This window comes from Odontesthes bonariensis, chromosome 24 (assembly GCF_027942865.1).
Source record: "Odontesthes bonariensis isolate fOdoBon6 chromosome 24, fOdoBon6.hap1, whole genome shotgun sequence".
Taxonomy (NCBI): Eukaryota; Metazoa; Chordata; class Actinopteri; order Atheriniformes; family Atherinopsidae; genus Odontesthes; species Odontesthes bonariensis.
In genome coordinates, this window is record NC_134529.1 from 14,798,613 (window position 1) to 14,816,819 (window position 18,207).

The 18,207-nt window shown below is 42.9% G+C and overlaps 2 protein-coding genes across 2 annotated transcripts; one reads left to right on the forward strand and one right to left on the reverse strand.

The window, feature by feature from the left end:
- The first annotated feature begins 154 nt into the window (after positions 1 to 154).
- Positions 155 to 7,779, forward strand: abcd4 (ATP-binding cassette, sub-family D (ALD), member 4). Its single transcript, XM_075458497.1, has 19 exons — positions 155 to 516; positions 814 to 932; positions 1,218 to 1,345; positions 2,079 to 2,218; positions 2,374 to 2,490; positions 2,813 to 2,938; positions 3,342 to 3,392; positions 3,925 to 4,019; positions 4,126 to 4,247; positions 4,810 to 4,901; positions 5,008 to 5,097; positions 5,278 to 5,483; positions 5,787 to 5,878; positions 6,066 to 6,102; positions 6,223 to 6,272; positions 6,377 to 6,429; positions 6,521 to 6,597; positions 6,750 to 6,865; positions 7,212 to 7,779. Exons 1-19 carry the CDS (start codon positions 428 to 430, stop codon positions 7,311 to 7,313), a joined length of 1,902 nt encoding a protein of 633 aa, XP_075314612.1. The 5' UTR covers positions 155 to 427; the 3' UTR covers positions 7,314 to 7,779.
- On the reverse strand, positions 7,623 to 18,207 carry LOC142374724 (acetyl-coenzyme A synthetase 2-like, mitochondrial). Its single transcript, XM_075458496.1, has 14 exons — positions 17,737 to 18,207; positions 17,191 to 17,287; positions 16,914 to 17,113; positions 16,070 to 16,245; positions 15,464 to 15,616; positions 15,201 to 15,348; positions 14,943 to 15,080; positions 12,851 to 12,943; positions 9,569 to 9,681; positions 8,888 to 9,014; positions 8,649 to 8,776; positions 8,419 to 8,482; positions 8,208 to 8,329; positions 7,623 to 8,115 (listed from the first exon to the last, which is right to left on the reverse strand). Exons 1-14 carry the CDS (start codon positions 18,113 to 18,115, stop codon positions 7,951 to 7,953), a joined length of 2,103 nt encoding a protein of 700 aa, XP_075314611.1. The 5' UTR covers positions 18,116 to 18,207; the 3' UTR covers positions 7,623 to 7,950.

The following is an 18,207-nucleotide window of genomic DNA, read 5'->3' on the forward strand; positions in this document are numbered from 1 at the left end:
AAGTGCTTATGGTAGTATTTTTCAGTACATAAAAAAACTGAAGAAAAAAAATAGTAACCGAATTTTTTTTCAAACCAGAAAGATACTGAAACTTTTATTTTGAAATGAAAGAGGGAAACCGGTTAAACCGGAAGTCCGTCGTTTGGCAGCCGCCGTACAAAACATTTGCTAACTGTGGCGACCCGTTTGCAGCGCTGAGGGGCAGAAATGACTGAGCCCGTTTCTCGTTTAAACATACCCGCGGAGCCTTGAAACAACAATGAAGGCCGTTAATTTGGGGCATTTTGTTTAACTTTGTTTGCAACAATCCTTGCTTACCGCTGTCATAGCTGACGGGTGTTACAAATCTGCTGGCTCCGCTAGTTACTCAGAAGTTAGCTCGACCTGCTGGAGAATATTGTCCCTTTATGAAACACGAACATCGTTTATGAACTTGGAGGTGGGAGCAGAATTAAGTTCCCTGAAGCCAGTGCAGATGCCTCGCTTAGAGAAGTCAAGTGGAAAAGGGGCAAAAAGGTAAGAAAACCGTATCACGCCTGCAAGAAAAGGCGCTTTTAAAGATCAAGACGGCGAGAGGTTTTCTTGGTCCTCTCTTTATTTAGATTAGATGTTTTCTCTCAGGTTTTGAGAAATGCTCACTCATAATTAGGCATACAGTGAAATCTTCCTGTACTGCACTGACAGCTCAGTTTTTAGGCTTTATGCTTGTTCTGCAGGATGTGCATCATGAATGAACACAGAAAGTAGATGTACAAGATTCACATGTCCCAGTTTTCAAATGCAAACGTCTCAGTCGTTCTCTCTGTAACTCAGGCCAAAGCTGGACTGGAGGTTTGTTCAGAGGCTCTGCGGCATCCAGAGGGTCCTGTTCCCATCATGGACCAGTCAAAGTGTTCTGATGTTTGGGACTCTGCTTGGAGTCACTCTGACAGGTAACAGCTGCAGTTACAGAGACTTTTATGCAAGAGTGGAAGAGTACAAAAAGAGGAAGTTAATCGACACAGTAGGGGTAAGCTAGTGATGAAATGTTTGACATTTGAGTTTAATGTCTCTCATTTCCTCCCCTGCTGGTTAGGGATTTTGTGATATTCTAAAGCTGTGCTTATGACAGCAGCCGACTGCATTCAGTACTTTCTTGCTGACCATCAGCTCAAACTGTTTTTTACGAGTCTCCATTTAAACTTGGTTCTGACAAAGCAATCCTCTTTCCCCATCAGAGCAGCTGATCATTTACCAAGTGGGTGTCCTCCCTAGTCGCTTCTACAATGTCCTGGCAGATAAAGATTTCTCCGGCTTCAGGAATCTGGTGGGAGCAGCCGTGACGCTCATCTTACTCAACTCCACAGTAAGTTGATGCAACAGTGAGAGGTTACAGAGGCGGACCACGTCTTACTGCTCCAGATGCTTTTATCTCAGCCTCTCGGGAACAAATAAGATCAGTTCCATTATTACTGCGCAGAATCTGTCCTTTGTCCAAAGTTGTCCCTTTGTCCCCTGAGCTTTTTTCACAATTTGCTCTGCTCTTCGGATCAGTTTGCAGTTTCTGGGTATTGATCATTTTAAAGGCCGCTCTTCGAACAACCGTCCACAAAGTCCTCCTCGTGTTAAACAACAGTGACACAATTTAAGTTCTCTATCACAGATTCTTATCCTGCAGATGGTGCCTCCACATGCTGTATATCACTGATCAAAAGGTTTGGTCTTTGTGATCTCATCTCCTCTGCAGGAGTTTGTATGTTTGACTTTGCTCTGTTGGTGTGTGTTACCAACACTAAGCTATTTGTTAAATAACTGCTAAGTGTGGACCGTCGCAGCATTGATTGTATTTGATTAAAACGGCATTTTTGTCACAACTCGGACAGATGCTGTGCTTCCACTACTCCAGATGTTTTTACACAGCAAATCTTTGTGTTTTATGGCACGAGGTTTTATGCCTTTACAAGGTCAGCCTGACATGTTGATTTTACACCCGCACACACTTTGGTTGGTTGTGTTTACTTGGAACCTTGGCTGAGGAGCCTTGGCACCTGTCGGCATATCTGAAAACCACAGATCATTGCTGTCTTTCTCTGTCGCAGCTGAAAAGTCTGGATCAGTACATTTGCAATCAGATGTATGTTAGCTGGAGGAAGACGCTGACAGAGAGCCTCCATTCGGCCTATTTCCAGGGAAGAGTCTATTACACCCTCAATGTTCTCAGAGAGGACATCGATAACCCGTAAGCATGAACATTTTCTCAATCAGACATAAATGCAACTTCAGTTCATCAGCGAGTATGTCCGAACGAATGTCAATCTGCTATATGCGGGATATCCATATCAGGTGGAGTTATGTTTTGGTTTGTTTTCACTTTTGTTTGCGTGTAACCTGCAGAGACCAGCGGATCAGTCAGGATGCAGAGAGGTTGTGTAAGCAGATGAGCACCATGGCCAGTCGCCTGATTGTCTCGCCATTCACACTGTCCTACTACACTTATCAGTGCTTCCACAGGTGAGCATAATGCATGGAAACATTGCACTTTCTATTTCTTGAGGAAGATCGTCCAACTTTTTACATCTACGAGCGGCAAAAGCGGCTACTGTGAAAAAGAGTCGGAGTCGGGTGTTTCCAGTCTGTTGGATGACAATGCGGGGAGTCGTTTTTTATTTAACAAACAGAAATCCATCAGAGACTCCTCTTTATGTTAAGTCCTGACTTTAAACCGACCAAAGATAATGTGGAAAGACCTGAAGTAAGCTGTTCATGTCAGGAAATTGCTGAATGCATTTTAATGCCTTTGTGTTTACCTAACTAAAGCTGCCTTGCTTTGCAGCACCGGTTGGATCGGTCCTGTGAGCATCTTTGGATATTTTGTAGTTGGAACCATTGCCAATAAAATGCTAATGGGGCCAATTGTGTCCACCCTGTTTGAGCAAGAAAAACTGGAGGGAGACTTCAGGTAACTTCAATACATGTTACTGTATCCACGGTGCGTTTGTGTAATGAGAGAATTTGTACATGGGATTGCTTTAACTGGCCTGCTGTCCCAACCGTTTGCAGAGCAGTTGGGTGTTTTGCAAGCTTCATTTGATGCTGTTTTTTTCCCAGCGGTTTTAATCAAGGAAGTCAGTCCTATGTTAAGAGGAAGTATGTGTTGACTTTGGCCCGTTGCCTTTTTCCTTCCAAATAACACAGGATGGACATCAGCTTTGAACTTTTATTCCTGAGTTTATTTTATTCCTGAAGGGGAATGTGTGACGAGCATGGACCACCAGATATTGTATCAGCTTTGGTTGTTTTTATGCTTTAAAACGTGTGTAAACGCAATTTTCATACTTCTATATATTTCTTTCATTTTCCAGATTCAAACACATGCAGATCCGAGTTAATGCCGAGTCTGCAGCTTTTTACAGGTGAGGAGCTATTGACAATTCTCATGTGCGCTGGTATAATGCCTCCAAAGGAAGATGTACCATAGGCTTAGATCATCATGTAAAACTCAAACTTACAGTGCAGACTTTGTTTTTGTATTACAAACACTGTTTGTGCTGACAGGAGCTCCCCAACAGCAGTACTCTCTTCAGATCTGCCCATCCCTGTTTTTTAGTGCATTCCCTCCATTCTTATCTGAAGCATCAGACAGTTTTAATGGGCACTTCATTTTGTTTCCCCGGTTGCTCCCTTTCAGCCCGAGAAAACTAAAAACACAGCAGTACGATGCTTAACTCCAGTCAAATCCAAACTACAGAGACCTACCTGCTGCTCGTTGACTTAATCAACATTGTGGGAACCTATCTGGCGATGGACTTTTGTTCATATGTAAAAGTCCCGTTCTCCGCATTCATGCAGAAACCCTACCTTTACTGTGTTTGAAGACATGCACGATGCAGCTCATGAAATCCCCAGAAAGCCAGGTTGAAGAAATGCAACTGTGTCTACTTTCAGAGCTGGGAAAGTGGAGCACATGAGAACCAACCGACGACTGCAGGCTCTGCTGCAGACTCAGAAGACTCTCATAAACAAAGAGCTCTGGCTTTACAGTAAGAAAAATCTGCGTTTCATCCACCACACTGACGGAAATCTATCATTGTAAAGTCTTATTTTGATTAAACCGGCTAACTTAACCCATGGCCCCTGCTCTCTCAGTTGGGGTTAACACCTTTGACTACCTCGGAGGTTTCCTCAGCTACATTATAATCGCCATTCCGATATTTACTGGTGTTTATGACGGTCTCACTCCTGGTGAACTCAGTGCACTCATTAGTAAGGTAGGCACGTGTTGTTGTTTTTGTCGATTTAAACTGGTCTCTTTTTGGGGAAAAAAAAAAAAATATTGAAAAACATTTTGCTGTACGGCCAAAGGGGGAAAAAGCTAAATAATTATATATACAATGACTTGAAGCATCTTTGTTTGTTGTTTATGTAATAATAAAAGGAAACAATGTTTGACAGAAAATTGTTTAGAAAAGATATTACCACTTATAAAATGTTATCAAATGGGTGTACAGTTTGATTATGTTCAGAATTTAGATTAAATCCATTGGTGAGCTGCAGAAATTATGATTTTGGTCTCTAGTTTGGCCACTAGGTGGCACCAAAACCCATTTTTTCCTCCCAAAAAAACCAACAATGCGCTCTTTTTCAATTCAAGCGCCTGTTCTTAAATGTCTTCATAAGTTACATTAGCATCACAGCGGACAGAGTCCGCTGACATGTTCAATTTAAACTTTCACACGCCTTATTCAAAGCTGTGTTCAGTGGAGCTTGTTGTTGCAGTCTTTATATCTGCATCTGTGTCTCATTTACTCTCTGCTTGGGTTCTTTATTCAGAATGCCTTTGTGTGCATCTACTTGATAAATGGCTTCACTCAGCTAATAGACCTGTCAACTACTCTGTCAGACGTGGCTGGATACACCCACAGGTATCACGCTGCATACTTAAACTCGCCTCCTGCCAGATAAATGATGACAGCAGGATATGTGCGCGCCATCTCCATCACTGAATCTGTGCGTGTTTGTTGTGGACAGGATTGGGGAGCTGAGGGAGGTGATGGATGACATCCTACGCAAGCAGTGCGACTACGACCCTGCGTCAGGGGAAAGCTACGACTTTGACAGGTTTGTGGGAGCGCTCCTTCATTAATCCGAGCTGCAGAAAAGGGAAGATGATTTAAGAAACAGGCTGTATGCAAAAGATGTAGAAATAGAAACAAGACCACGAGGAGAAAAGAGGATGGTGAAAAAAAAATAGTTTGCCAGCAACCTTTTTCCTCCTTTTAACATGATTGTGTCAAACAGTGACTTCAATGTCCACGCTGGCCCTGTGGACACTGCCTTCATCCTGGATCATCTCTCGTACAAATCTCCATACTCGGACGAGCCGCTGGTGGAGGATCTGAGTCTGAAAATCAGCCAGGGAAGTCATTTGCTTGTGGTGGGGAACACTGGCACCGGCAAGACGTCGCTGCTGCGGGTCCTGAACCGTCTCTGGGAAGCCGACAGCGGTGAGACGGCCGGAGGGCTGGGCCCGGAGTTATTTTTAATACAGTTTTGTCCCGCGCAGGAAGCATGAAAGTGTTTTCTGAGGGTAATCAGTACTTTGCGTGCAGGATAAAGAAGGGATCAATGTGCAATTTAACCCATTTCTGCATAGGAAGGAGAAGGTTCTAGTCTTTATTTCTCTCGCCAAGCTAAAACATCAGAAGAGATCACCGAATATAAGCCAACTGGGGACAATAAATTGAATAATTTGTGAGGTGTGTACACACCTGTGGCCTCATCACCCTCTGTCCGTTTCTGTGTCTTAGGTTTTGTCCAGATGACCACGTGTTTCGGGCCCAGAGGAACCCTCTTTCTTCCACAGAGGCCCTACTTGACTGATGGCACACTGCGTGAACAGGTTGGTCTTTGATGCTTCCTTCAAGGGATATGCCTCTTTGGAGCCTACAACTTCTCAAATTATTAATACACGCCTTCCATTCTTGCTGAAAGCAACGCCAAAGATGCTGTGCTTGTAACAGTTGCTAAACTCTATGACACAAACACATTTCTAACGAATGATTTACAGGAACTCTTCTTCTCAACAGGTGATCTACCCATTGAAGGATATTTACCCTGCATCAGGTATCCGACTCGGTAGTTACAAGCAATAAATATCTGTTATATAATTAGCTCTGAAAACAGTTGCATCTTATCTTGTTTTACCTGTGGAACCTGCTGTTAGTGCTTACTAATGATTTTCAGGGTCAGTGGATGATGACAGAATTATCCAGTTCCTGGAGCTGGCTGGAGTGGTGGGTACCAATCATCCATTTGTAGGCTTTCTGCTTAAACCTTAGAAAATCATTGTTTTTTTTCCATATACTAATGCTGAATTAAATGTGATTGTGTGCCACAGTCCAGTCTCCTGAAACGGACGGGTGGGCTGGATGAAAAAGTGGACTGGAACTGGTATGAACAGGAGCACAAAGACACTAAATGGAGAAAAAAAAATGTAAAAACCTTATTCTGATGTTTTGGGGGTTATTTTCCCCCTCTACAGGTATGATGTCCTGTCGCCAGGGGAAATGCAGCGTCTCTGCTTTGCGCGACTCTTCTACCTGCAGCCCAAATACGCCCGTGTGTTTCTTTAGATCCTCGCTAAGTATTTTAACCAAGCAGGAATACAAAACTTTGATTATTCTGGCCGGATTACGTTTTGCCATTTAGATGCACTGTAACACCTTCCAACCTGCTGATGTTGATTTCTTTTTTTTTCCTTTATCCATCAGTGTTGGATGAGGCCACCAGCGCTTTGACGGAGGAAGCTGAAGCACAGCTGTACCGAACCTGTAAACACCTGGGCATGACACTGGTCAGTCTGGGACACCGTAGCAGCCTGGAAAAGGTAGGCTGAAAGCTGACGAAACAACCTGTAAATTCACTTGATGTAATGGGTGGAACGGTTCCTGGACTTGGCAGGTGCCTCGGATCATAATATATTTTTATTAAAATGATTAGTATTTTAGGAACTACAGATGATAATCTCAGACCTGTGTGAGGGGGAAAAGTATTTTTGATTTTCTAACAAAACCAGTAAACAAATGGGACCCTACAGGACTGCTTTATCAGAGTGTCTTCGGTGTGATAAAGGTGATCACTGATGATCACCTTTACTCTAAAACTGTTCTTGCTCATTTTCCAAATCTACTGTCCCAACTCCTTAAGGTTTTTTTTTACTTTGTTTTTCTCAGTATCACGATGTCCAGCTGAAGCTGTGTGGAGGAGGTCGGTGGGAGTTAACCAAGATAAAAGGAGCCAGCGGGAACCCCGGCCTCAGAGAAGAAGTCATGTGACCTCACAGGACACGCAGGAAGCATCAGCGTGTGAGGCGGGAACGCAAAGACTCGGTTCGTCAGCTGGTATCAGTTACGTGCTGTTGACAACGGTACTTTCAGCTCAGTCCGGCAGTTTTTCGGACTAAAGTACGCACGCAGTTTTTATGTTTCTATGTCAACGGACAGTTTAAAAAGGTTCCGATTTTATAAAAGTTGATAAATATTTGGTGGCTTGGGGGGGCGAATCAGACACCGATCAGAATGTGTTGGACTCTGATAATTCACCCATCAAGTCGACAGTTTGGACAGAAAAGACACTTATGCAACTTTTATGTAAATTCATGTGAATATAACTGTAGTTTATTGCATTATGTTTACAACTGCAGTGTGGTGTGAAGTTTGTTATCAAACAGAATGTTCCTGTAGGAATACCTACTGAGAACAGAGCACATCTGTGGATTACACACTGTTTTAAATCATTTTATAACCCGATTGTTTAAAATGTTCATATATACAATGAAACCAATATATTTGGTCATTAAAATCATTATTTCTAAAAAAGGCACAAGTGTGGTTAATGGAAACGGAGTAAAATGCAGGTGCAACCTTCACATTCCTCTTTAGATATGATTCAGGAAGATCGTTACCATGGTTATTATTTACTTAAGAGCTTCTGGTGGCCTTGAATAATCTCCTGAACTGCCGCCGGATCATCCAGCGTGCTGAGGTCACCCAAACCGCCGAGATCGCACTCCACGATTTTGCGCAGCACCCGGCGCATAATCTTACCCGAGCGTGTCTTCGGCAGTCGCTTAACAAACTGTGACACGGACCAGAAATATTACCAAGTTTCAGAGTAAAGTCAGTCGCAAATGTAAATCTGATATTTAAAAATGGCGGCGCAAAATTTACCTGAATTAAGTCTGGACAAGCATACTTGGCAATCTTTTCAGAAACCATACTGTTAAGCTGCCTGGACAAGTCCCCCTCTTCTGAGTTTACACCCTTTTTCAGCACCACAAAGGCGTACACACCTGACAAAGCGAAAGAGACGGACGTTTATCTGTACTTATAAACTGCAAAATACGTATTTGACCGATTTGCACATTTGCAAAGAACACACCTTCTCCTTTGATGCTGTGTGAGTATCCGATGACTGCAGATTCAGCCACTGCAGGGCACTGATTCTGTCATAGAAATCACAGTCAGGACCGTCCGCCATTTTATGAATTTGGGCAGTTTTTGCAGAAAAGAAACCATCCATCATCACCAAAAAGCCAATGCTGAATTTTCATGGAAAATTGACAAATTTAGCGTATCCAGTGAAATAACAAGTGTGCAAAGTGAATCTACCACAACATCCTCGATCTCGGCCGTCCCAATCCTGTGACCGCTCACGTTGATGACATCATCAAGCCGTCCTGTGATCTGGTAGTACCCTTCCTCAGAGCGATATGCACCATCACCAGTAAAGAAGTAACCTACAGTATGAGAGGGATTTAGAGTCTTTCTCCTCATGGAGAAAACAGGGATTTTGAGAGAAAAAAACTGAAGACAAAGGCTGTTTGTTCCCGGAACACAACACACTGTACCAGGATAAGGCTGGCAGTAGGTCTCAATAAATCTCTGGTGGTTGTTATGAATAGTTCTGGCCATACCAGGCCAAGGCTGAGCAATGCACAGAGCTCCAGATGTGTTGTTGGTAGTCAGCACTTTGCCCTGGTGAAACCAAACAGTGTTAAATATTAGCAGACACAAACGTGACATAAATAAGTTAGAATCAGTGTTATTCAAATCAGTCAGTTCAAGTATTCTGTACACGTTATTCCCTGGATTGTACAATCAGCTTACAAAATGACAGAAAAAATGTACAGTTAAGAGTGTTAGAAATGGAACATTAAAGCTCCCTGTTCAAGCTCTCTAAATGTTTTTGTGTGTGTTCACATACTGAGAGAGGAAGAAAGATCAGCTCAACGACATCACTCCAACTGTCTGCACAATCTGTGCATTACAAAAGCAACCCCAATGGCAACAAATCAGCATGACAGGTTTTTAGGGGACTTTGCACGCACAGAGTGGGACTGACGGGTGAGAGCAGGGTGGGTATCAAAAGTGACACAGCTGGTGGCTATTTTATAATCCTAATCTGACCCTCGCACAGGGATAAAGCGCGCGCGCGCGCACACACACACACACACACACACACACACACACACACACACACACACACACACACACACACACACACACACACACACAGCCAAGCACCTTACCTCTGTATCCATGAGCACCGGCTTAATGCCAAAGAAGGGTCTCATGGCCATTCCTGGAACGATCTCTGCATCTGGTTCTGATGGTTTCGGGGCGATGCAGATGCCACCCGTTTCTGAGGGCACGCAGCAAAACAAGGCAGATGCACTTTCACAAATAAAATTTAAAAAACAGCTGAATTCATGAAAAAAGTTTTCACACTATCCAAAAAAAAAAAAAAAAAAAAATATATATATATATATATATAAAAAAAAAAAAAACAATGAGTCAGTTTTATCCCCTTCACCTGCTTGAGGTGCTGGATAGCTACAGAAGATTCTTTTCTTTAAATGTATATCAAAATCTTACATTGGAGTCTAAAAGGCAATAATAAAAAGTAACTAAGAATCCTTATTGTTTTGGGCTACAAAATAAAAGTTTTCTTTCAACAATGTGATGTGAATGTGGGACCGATTTGAAAATAAACAACAGTAACCACGTTTCTTTGTATCGACTGATTTTTTTAGTTTTTTAATGGCTATGTAACACAGACGATAATCTTTTGAATGGGGAACTGAATTGTGGTGTTCCTCAAGGCTCATTGCCAAGCCACCATTGTTTTCATGAAGCAGTATATTTACCCGCTCCCACCTCATTTAGTACAATTGTGTCTGTCAACATGTCTAGAAACCTGACATGCAGTGACATGTCTCTTTCCAAACAAACAGCTCAATCAGTCAAGACATGAACTCGCTTAGCGATATTAGATATTGGATAAGCACAAATTTTGTGGTCTTTGGCTGCTGCATCAGAAGCTCGACTTCTTGAATAAAATACGCAGCAGAGCACTAGAAATCAGTTTTTGGAGCAGATCTCTGTTTGATGTCCATCCTTTGACATCAAATCTCCCCGTCCCAGTCCAAATGAAAGGAGTCTGCTGGTTTTTACGCAGAAAAGCAGAAGGGCGATCCCAGTGGGTCACCAGCTGGGATCGCCCTTCTGCTTTTAGACTGTGTAACATTCTGCCTATTGAGATCTGGCAGGTTGCATCCTTTAAAACATCCTTTCATAGGATTTTTTTTTTTTACGATTCCATTGTTTTGCATTGATTTCACAACATTTTCACTCGATAAAATTAAATTTTTACAAAAACATTAGTACAGTGCAGGAACAAAAGTGAAGCATGTAAATAACAGTGCCATGTAACTGTTTGTGAGTCCCGGCATAATCCTTTCTCATGACTCCAGATGCAGACTGTGGAATTACAGCCATACTAAGTAAATTAAATGCTATTAGCTCTACCAAGTCCTCAGGGGCTCTCGTAATCCGCCTGGTGGTGTTGGTGGCACCAGAGCCGGAAACAGCAGACCCGTTATAAAGTAGGACACAACAGATGATCCCACAATAGCATTAGAGGCCGGCATCCCGATCAGACAACTCTTAACTGTGAGACTGGAGGATGAAAAGCCCTTCCAAAGATAGCGTCTCATTTATCAAAACAGGCCTATTAGCTTTTTTTGTATAGAGATGCAACTTTCGATCACCTGCTGTTGTCTTATAATAAAGACTGAGGCCCGCCCCGCTTCCACATTACATTTTTTCTACCTCTGTCCTGATGTAAACTCACTGCTTTTCAACCCTCCGTGCTCATCCATCCTATCACCTCTCCTACCCTGGATAATCCAATGGCGGCCCTTTGCCAACAACAGATCAAACTCTATTTTTCTTTCTAAATGGGCTACTTGCATCCAGATCAACCAAATGTCCTTTATGAATACTGCCACTTAGCCCTAATTGAAGCAAAATAACATAACAACATAATCCTTTTTACTGAAGTCGGATATTTGGGTCATATCTGTGTCTGTAATTCTCAAGCTCACGATGCTCTGATGTTTAATTATCATCAATTAATTATAGATTTCTGCCATTTGTATGGTAATTAACACGGCTTTGCTCCATTTACTCAGTACTCAAGCTGATTAGGATGGACCGAGGATAAAATACAGTGTCAGTCCGGTCCAGTGTTCATCCGCAAAATTGAGGTTATTAGTAAAAATCTGCTGATGTACAACATGTTGTCATTATGTCCCATTATAAGCTACAGTTGTGGAAATGTCACATCAGAAGTTATCTAAGTGTGGAGGACAATATTCCTGCATTCCCAAATAAATAATCTGATAAGGGCAGCAAATATAAGTTGCTGCGTTTCGGCTCGATCGAAGTTACAACATCCACATCCTGCTGTTGAAATCCATCCAACTGTTAGCCAATAACACAGAAGTGCGCAGAAATCTGTTCCACATGACTTTGCTTCTACGTGTTTTTAATCATAAAAAACTATCAAATGGCTGAAACTTTATCAATAAAAATGTTCACAATGTTTCCTCTGAATTAATGTACTGCTCTCTCAATGATGTTTAACTCCTCAACAAGAAAACATCTGGTTTCCCTCTCAGGTCCACAGTGGACAGAAAATCTTAAAATGTGTACACGCCCACGTGCTACAATAACGTGTGTGTGTGTGTGTGTGTGTGTGTGTGTATGCACACACAACCACGGTCATGAATGTTATGCAGCAGTGTCATTAAAAGGCACGTATCTGACTCTGCTTTTCCCTTTAAGACGGACCGCTTTAGTGCAGACGTGGACGTTTTTGGGGGAAGAGTTCATGAACTTAACTTCCCCTTTAAAACTAACAGCATAATATGAGTTGTGCAAACCCAACACTGCTGACATTTTGCAGACCAGTTAGAGACAACACACCGTACAGAGCCCCACGAACAGAACACACTGACGCATTCACAAAAGTATCTTGGCTGAAGAAATAGTTCAGTTCTGCCAACAGCAAGACAAAGTTGAATTTTTACAATACTGCTTTACAGTTCAGCAATAAGTAAAGGGATGTCTTAGTCCTTTAACGAGCTGGTTTTTATTGTTTGTTTTGTTGAATGAGTCAATTTTGATAACCAGTTGTACGAATGAGCTGTTTATCATGTGCTGGTTGTTGACTCTCAAGTGTAATGAGTGTAAATGTAATGTTTCAGGCCCAACCGATTGTAATTATAAGGTTCTAACATAGAGGTATAATGTTTATGTGCGGATTCATCCTTGAGCAAACCAGCCTGCTCCTATCTTAATTATCTTTAAGAAACACTTAAATAAATACGTCTTCTTCAGCTGAACATCTGGCACCAGACCACTGCTCATGTCTTCTTAAAATCAACTGCTTTATTATCAACTGTCATTCTAACATTAAAGTGGTGTTTCAAAAGCCAACATATTCCCCTCAGGGTGTTCACAGTTACCTGTTTGCCACCAGGTGTCCACCACAGGACAGCGTCCTCCCCCAACCACCCTGTGGTACCACTCCCACGCTTCAGTGTTGATCGGCTCCCCCACTGCAGGAGAACAATCATGGCTTTAATCATGTGATCCAATCATGTTGCTTTAATGTATTTGATCAAACACCATGACTGTTTCGGTTTTTTGTTGTCATGGGGTCAATGTTTCTATAAAACCATGTAAAAATATATTTTTTATTGGTTAGGAGGAAGAAGCTTTAAGTGTTTTTGTGAGGCATACGTTAAAGAAAAATTCCACAATATGGGGCCAATGTTCCCTTATACAGCCACATAAAAAGAAAGTACACCCTCTTTCAAGTCTCAAGTTTTATATACTAGGGATTTGTTTTAAAAACGGTACCTACGAGGTCTTAAAATTACGAAAGATTATTCACAAGTGGAAAACATTCAGGACAGCTGCTAATCTTCCCAGGAGTAGACGTTGCAGCAAGTTCACACCAATGTCAGACCGTGCAGTGCAAACAGAGAAACTGCAGAAAGCTCAAGAGCCACACTTCAGACTCTAAAGGCCTCAGTTAGAATTTCAAATGTTAAAGTTCATGACAGTACAAATAGAGAAAGACGTTGGAAGGGTTGCAGGAGAAAGCCTCTTCTCTCTAAAAAAGAACATGGCAGCACAGCTGCCTTATGGCCATTGAATCAAGCATGAACTCATCTGTGTAAGTATTATAGAGTCAAATGTGAGGCCATCTGTCTCACAGCTAAAGCTTGACTAAAAACCAAACTTATCAGCAACTCGATGATAGAATGGTTGGAAAAAAGAAAAGAATCAAGGTGTTACAATGAAATGCTGTACTGGAACCTTAAGAAAGCGGTGAATAAACAAATATCTGCAAAGCTCAATGAAATAAAGCAATTAAGTGAGGAAGAGTGGGCTGAAATTCTTCCACAGTGATGTGAGAGAATGATGACCCCTTACAGATAATGTCGTTGCTGATAAAGGTGGTTCTGTTAGCTGGTGAATCATTAACACTGAATTAGAAAGGCGATGCTTCCTTTTTTAAAATGGCTGTATTTGGGTGGAAAACCCTGCAGGTCATAAAAATCTTCGATCGTGGACCCATCACAAGCAGGAACACGATGAGAAACAGCTGCAGTGTGATATTACATTCGTGGCAAAGTCAAAATGCTGGAATGTGCCAATTACAGACTCAGATAGTTATCATCGATATCTGAAAGTAATATAGCAAAGGTCTCTACTGACGTTTTGCCAAAGAAGTCTCACGCTGAAATCTTCAGTACTCATCTGACTGCCTATCAGTCATTGATTCCTGATTACAAAGAAGAATGGGACCAAAGTTGAAAAATCACAGAATTTTCCTTTAAGCTTCAGTTTTCGGTCAAACAGATGCACGAGTGCTGGCCTTGCTGCGACTCAGACGTGTTGACACAACAGTGCTGTGTATACTATAAGTATGTCGCACGTGCGTGTCTTTTCATGCCAGGAATTTGCTGCATGACTCTTCGCTACATGACAAAAACCCATCAGTGGGCAGTCTTACATGGGACTTTGCACATGTAAGCCTAGACCCCTGTTTTACACGACACACGGACGTTTTTTATGGAAGCATAAATAATGGAAGTAAAAAGGGAGCTTGCAAACTAACAAACCGACAACAATGGGGAAAAAATAGCCACTGCAGTTGTATTTGTATGAATGATGTAAATGTATCACATCCTCACATCTAGTTTTAAGTTAGACTGCACAACACAATAGCTAGAACACATCTGGGGTTAACCCAACTGCGAAATGAATGCAAATTATTTAGAGGTGAGGATAAAAATGGCTGAGAGACAAAGGTGGGCTGAAACTGAACAGGGGAGGAGTTCCAAAAATTCTTAAAAATGAGACATTTACTACACTGCTGTTGGAAGTATTACAGATAATATGGTCAAACTGTGGAGATCCCAGCCTGTGCTGCTGCCTAAAGGATTGTGCTGCTTGTCGGCATGTGGCCGAAACATGTTAACTAACCAGCCACACAGACGAGAACCAGGTGCCAAAAAAAGCTTCTGGTTTGAGAGTTTCACATACCAGAGCCGAGAGTTTTGAGGGTGGAACGGTCGTATTTGTTCACCCACTGGTCCCCGTACTTGAGCAACAGGCGTATTGCTGTGGGGGCCCCGTAGAACTGGTTGATCTTAAGCCTCTCAACCATGTCCCAGTATCTGCCTGCGGGTCAGACAAAAGACAGGTATGCTTTAAAGACACCCTCCCATTTGGGGGAAGCTTATTAGGATATAGCATCATTTTAAGGCTGATAAAATCAGGCCGCGTGGCTGACCGCCATACCTGGGTCAGGATAAACGGGAGTGCTCTCAAACAAGACAGTGGTTCCCCCATTGGCGAGGGGCCCGTAGACCGTGTAACTGTGTCCAGTTATCCAGCCAATATCTGCCACACAGCCGAACACGTCCCCGTCATGGTAGCTGAAGACATACTGGTGACGGGAGGGAGGACTGATTAGATGAAAACATCTAGTAAAAACAGTCTTAAGATCCAGCGTCTGACACATTGACAGCAATGAAAATGTTCTGCCAGTGGGTTCCGTTTACCCTGTGAGTGAGAGCAGCGTACAGCAGGTATCCAGCCTGAGTGTGAACGAGGCCTTTGGGCTTCCCCGTGCTGCCGGATGTGTAAAGCAGGAACAAGACGTCCTCACTGTTCATAGCAGCTGGCTCACACACCACCTCCTCCTTTAGCATCTCCTGCACCACACGGTGAGTTGACAAAGAAATGTCACGAGTGGAAACATGGACAGCAAGTTAGCTTTCTAATAATCAAGCGGAGAGGCCTTTTGAACGCAGAAAAGAATTAACCTAATTACTTAACAAGACAATCTCACACAGCAGAGCCTGATTTAATCCCTTCCCCCCGTTTCTTTTTCAGTGGATGGGAGTTGGCTCAGATGTTCTCTTCATTTTGTATTGTTAAATGACTAAAAGTTCCAGAACAGCTGTAAATACACCTCATGGTAATACTGTTCAGATGTTGAGCTTTCAAACAAATTATTGATTATTTGATAAGTTGATCAAGTCAAAAATGAACTAAATATTTTACCAGATTTATTTTTCCGTTTAGGACCTTATTGGGTAAAAATAGCAAAGTGAGTCAGTGTGTTATGTATTAGAATTGTTTTGATTGGCTCTCCGCTCTCTTACCTCCTCCATGGCAATGTCCCTCGTCGTCATGGTGACCGGTTTATCTGTTCTCATAGCAACAAACACCTGTCGTACTGTTGGACAGCTCTGCACGGCTGCGTCCACTGTCTTCTTCAGCTCTGTGAACTTTCCCCCCCTAACACCCTGGTTCACTGTTATGACGGTGCTGGACTGAGCTACAAATGGAATGAAGCAGAGAAGTTATTATTACAACTCTGTTGTGACGTATAACTGTGCCATATATAACCTGCCTGTCTGGATAATAGCACAAGTTGGGTTATGTTATATCAGAAAAAGTCCCAACAACAGACTTCTTCTATGATAAAGAAGAAGAAACGTACAGATGAGGCATTAAGGAGTCATACAGCAGCTACGATACGACAGCAGCTATCGTTTTTCAATTTGGATTTAAAACTGAAAGTGATTTCATTTTTCTACTTACTTCCAAGCACGTATTGCTGCCTTGCTTTCAAACCTGTGAGTGTGATGAACACTATCTACTAATAACAATACACTGCCTAAGGCAGAGTACATACCGCCACCTTCAAGGAAACCGTTATATCCCTTCATTCAATTTTCAGCCATTGTGTCCTCAAAGTGCTTGCTATTGACACACCTGACACAGACATACTCCATTCCACCTGAGAAACTGTAGGTTTCACAGCTTTTTAATCTTGCTCTGGGAAATCAAAACGGAGAGCTGAAAGACGACAAACCCTCCCCAGAGCTGAGATAAGCGGCAGAGTTGAGTGACACTTAACGACCCCTTCCAGGACAGACATTTGCTCCGTCATTGATAGAAAACAGAGTCCGGCTTTAAAAGTTGTTGTGAATAAATACTCACCATCTCTGATTCGCTCTGCGAGGGCTTCTGCACTGAAGCCTGCAAACACCACATTGTGGGCAGCACCGATACGGGCACAGGCCAACATGGACGCCACAGCCAGAGGACAGGTAGGCATGTAGATGGTGACGCAGTCCCCTTTCTTCACGCCACGCCGCCGTAACAGGTTTCCCACGCGGCACGTCATCTCCAGTAACTCTCTGCAAAGACATTTTAATGAACTACACCGTCGCCATAGGAAATAAGGCAAGTGCAACACTGACTCCAAACTACTGACCTGTAGGTGTACCTGACCTCTGACCCCCTCTCATCTCTCTCCCAGATCAGGGCCACCCTCTCTGGAGAGGTGTGAACGTGGCGGTCCAAGCAGTTCACTGCAAGTGGCCACAAACACACAGAGAGGTGGAAAATGTAATTTACTGCTCCACTCATCAGCACGTGGTGCGTTCAAGGCAGGGGCGCCTGATACTGATACTCTGATTCTAAACTCTAAATTAGGCTACCTGAAAAATACAAAACATAAACGTAATGTTTCCAAAACAAATAAAGTTATTGTTACCAGTAAATTGTAAATAAAATATATTTGTGATTATAAGTTAGTTAATAACTTAGTGTCATATTATTTGTTGTCAGTATTATAATTTTATTAGGGCCTCTCTGGGCCCCTAGACTCCTTCCCCCCCCCCCCCCCCCCCCCCCTTCGGCGCCCCTGGTTCAAGGTACCGTTTTCGCAGATTTGTAGATCAGTGTGCAGATGCAGACAGAGTAAAGACATCTGATCCGATCATCCGATCAACTAAAGTTTAAGGGAAGATAATCTCACCAGACACGTTCAGCTCTCCGCCCTCAAACCACTTTATCTTCCCATGGTTCAGGTCGCAGTCCTGCACCGTGCGGAAGGGACGGATCCAGCTCAGCCTCTGGCGCGCCACAGCGGCCCAGAAGCTCTCGCTGTTGGAGACCGAGTACTCATGCAGCGCTGCGCGGCCCGACACCCCCTCAAAGCCCGCAGCCTCCGGCATGAACGCCGCTGTGTTGCTGCTGCTGCTGCTTCGACGCAGAACATGGAGCCAAAATGCGAAGACGCCACGACTGAAGGAAGTGGCAGCGTATTTCGAAGTGCATTTGCAAGGAAGCCACATGGTGTCAACCAAAGTGTTCTGTGCTGTCCGAATGACGTGTCCGAACCATTTCCAGGACATATGTTAGCCTATATTAAGATAATTCGGACATGCCCCGCTCGTCACTCGTGAAGTTGAAAACTTGGAAACCCCAAAGAGGATGGGCTTGAGAT

What these genes read in the sequence shown, in the direction of transcription:
- abcd4 (XM_075458497.1), top strand. Translation starts at nt 428, where the DNA reads ATGAACTTGGAGGTGGGAGCAGAATTAAGTTCCCTGAAGCCAGTGCAG. An exon ending in GCTTGGAGTCACTCTGACAG is followed by an intron (nt 933 to 1,217) that starts GTAACAGCTGCA and finishes TTTCCCCATCAG; the next exon opens with AGCAGCTGATCATTTACCAA. An exon ending in CAAAGAGCTCTGGCTTTACA is followed by an intron (nt 4,020 to 4,125) that starts GTAAGAAAAATC and finishes CTGCTCTCTCAG; the next exon opens with TTGGGGTTAACACCTTTGAC.
- LOC142374724 (XM_075458496.1), bottom strand. Translation starts at nt 18,115, where the DNA reads ATGTCCTGGAAATGGTTCGGACACGTCATTCGGACAGCACAGAACACT. An exon ending in GGGACATTGCCATGGAGGAG is followed by an intron (nt 15,617 to 16,069) that starts GTAAGAGAGCGG and finishes CGTGTGGTGCAG; the next exon opens with GAGATGCTAAAGGAGGAGGT. An exon ending in CTTGTCCAGACTTAATTCAG is followed by an intron (nt 8,116 to 8,207) that starts GTAAATTTTGCG and finishes TCCGTGTCACAG; the next exon opens with TTTGTTAAGCGACTGCCGAA.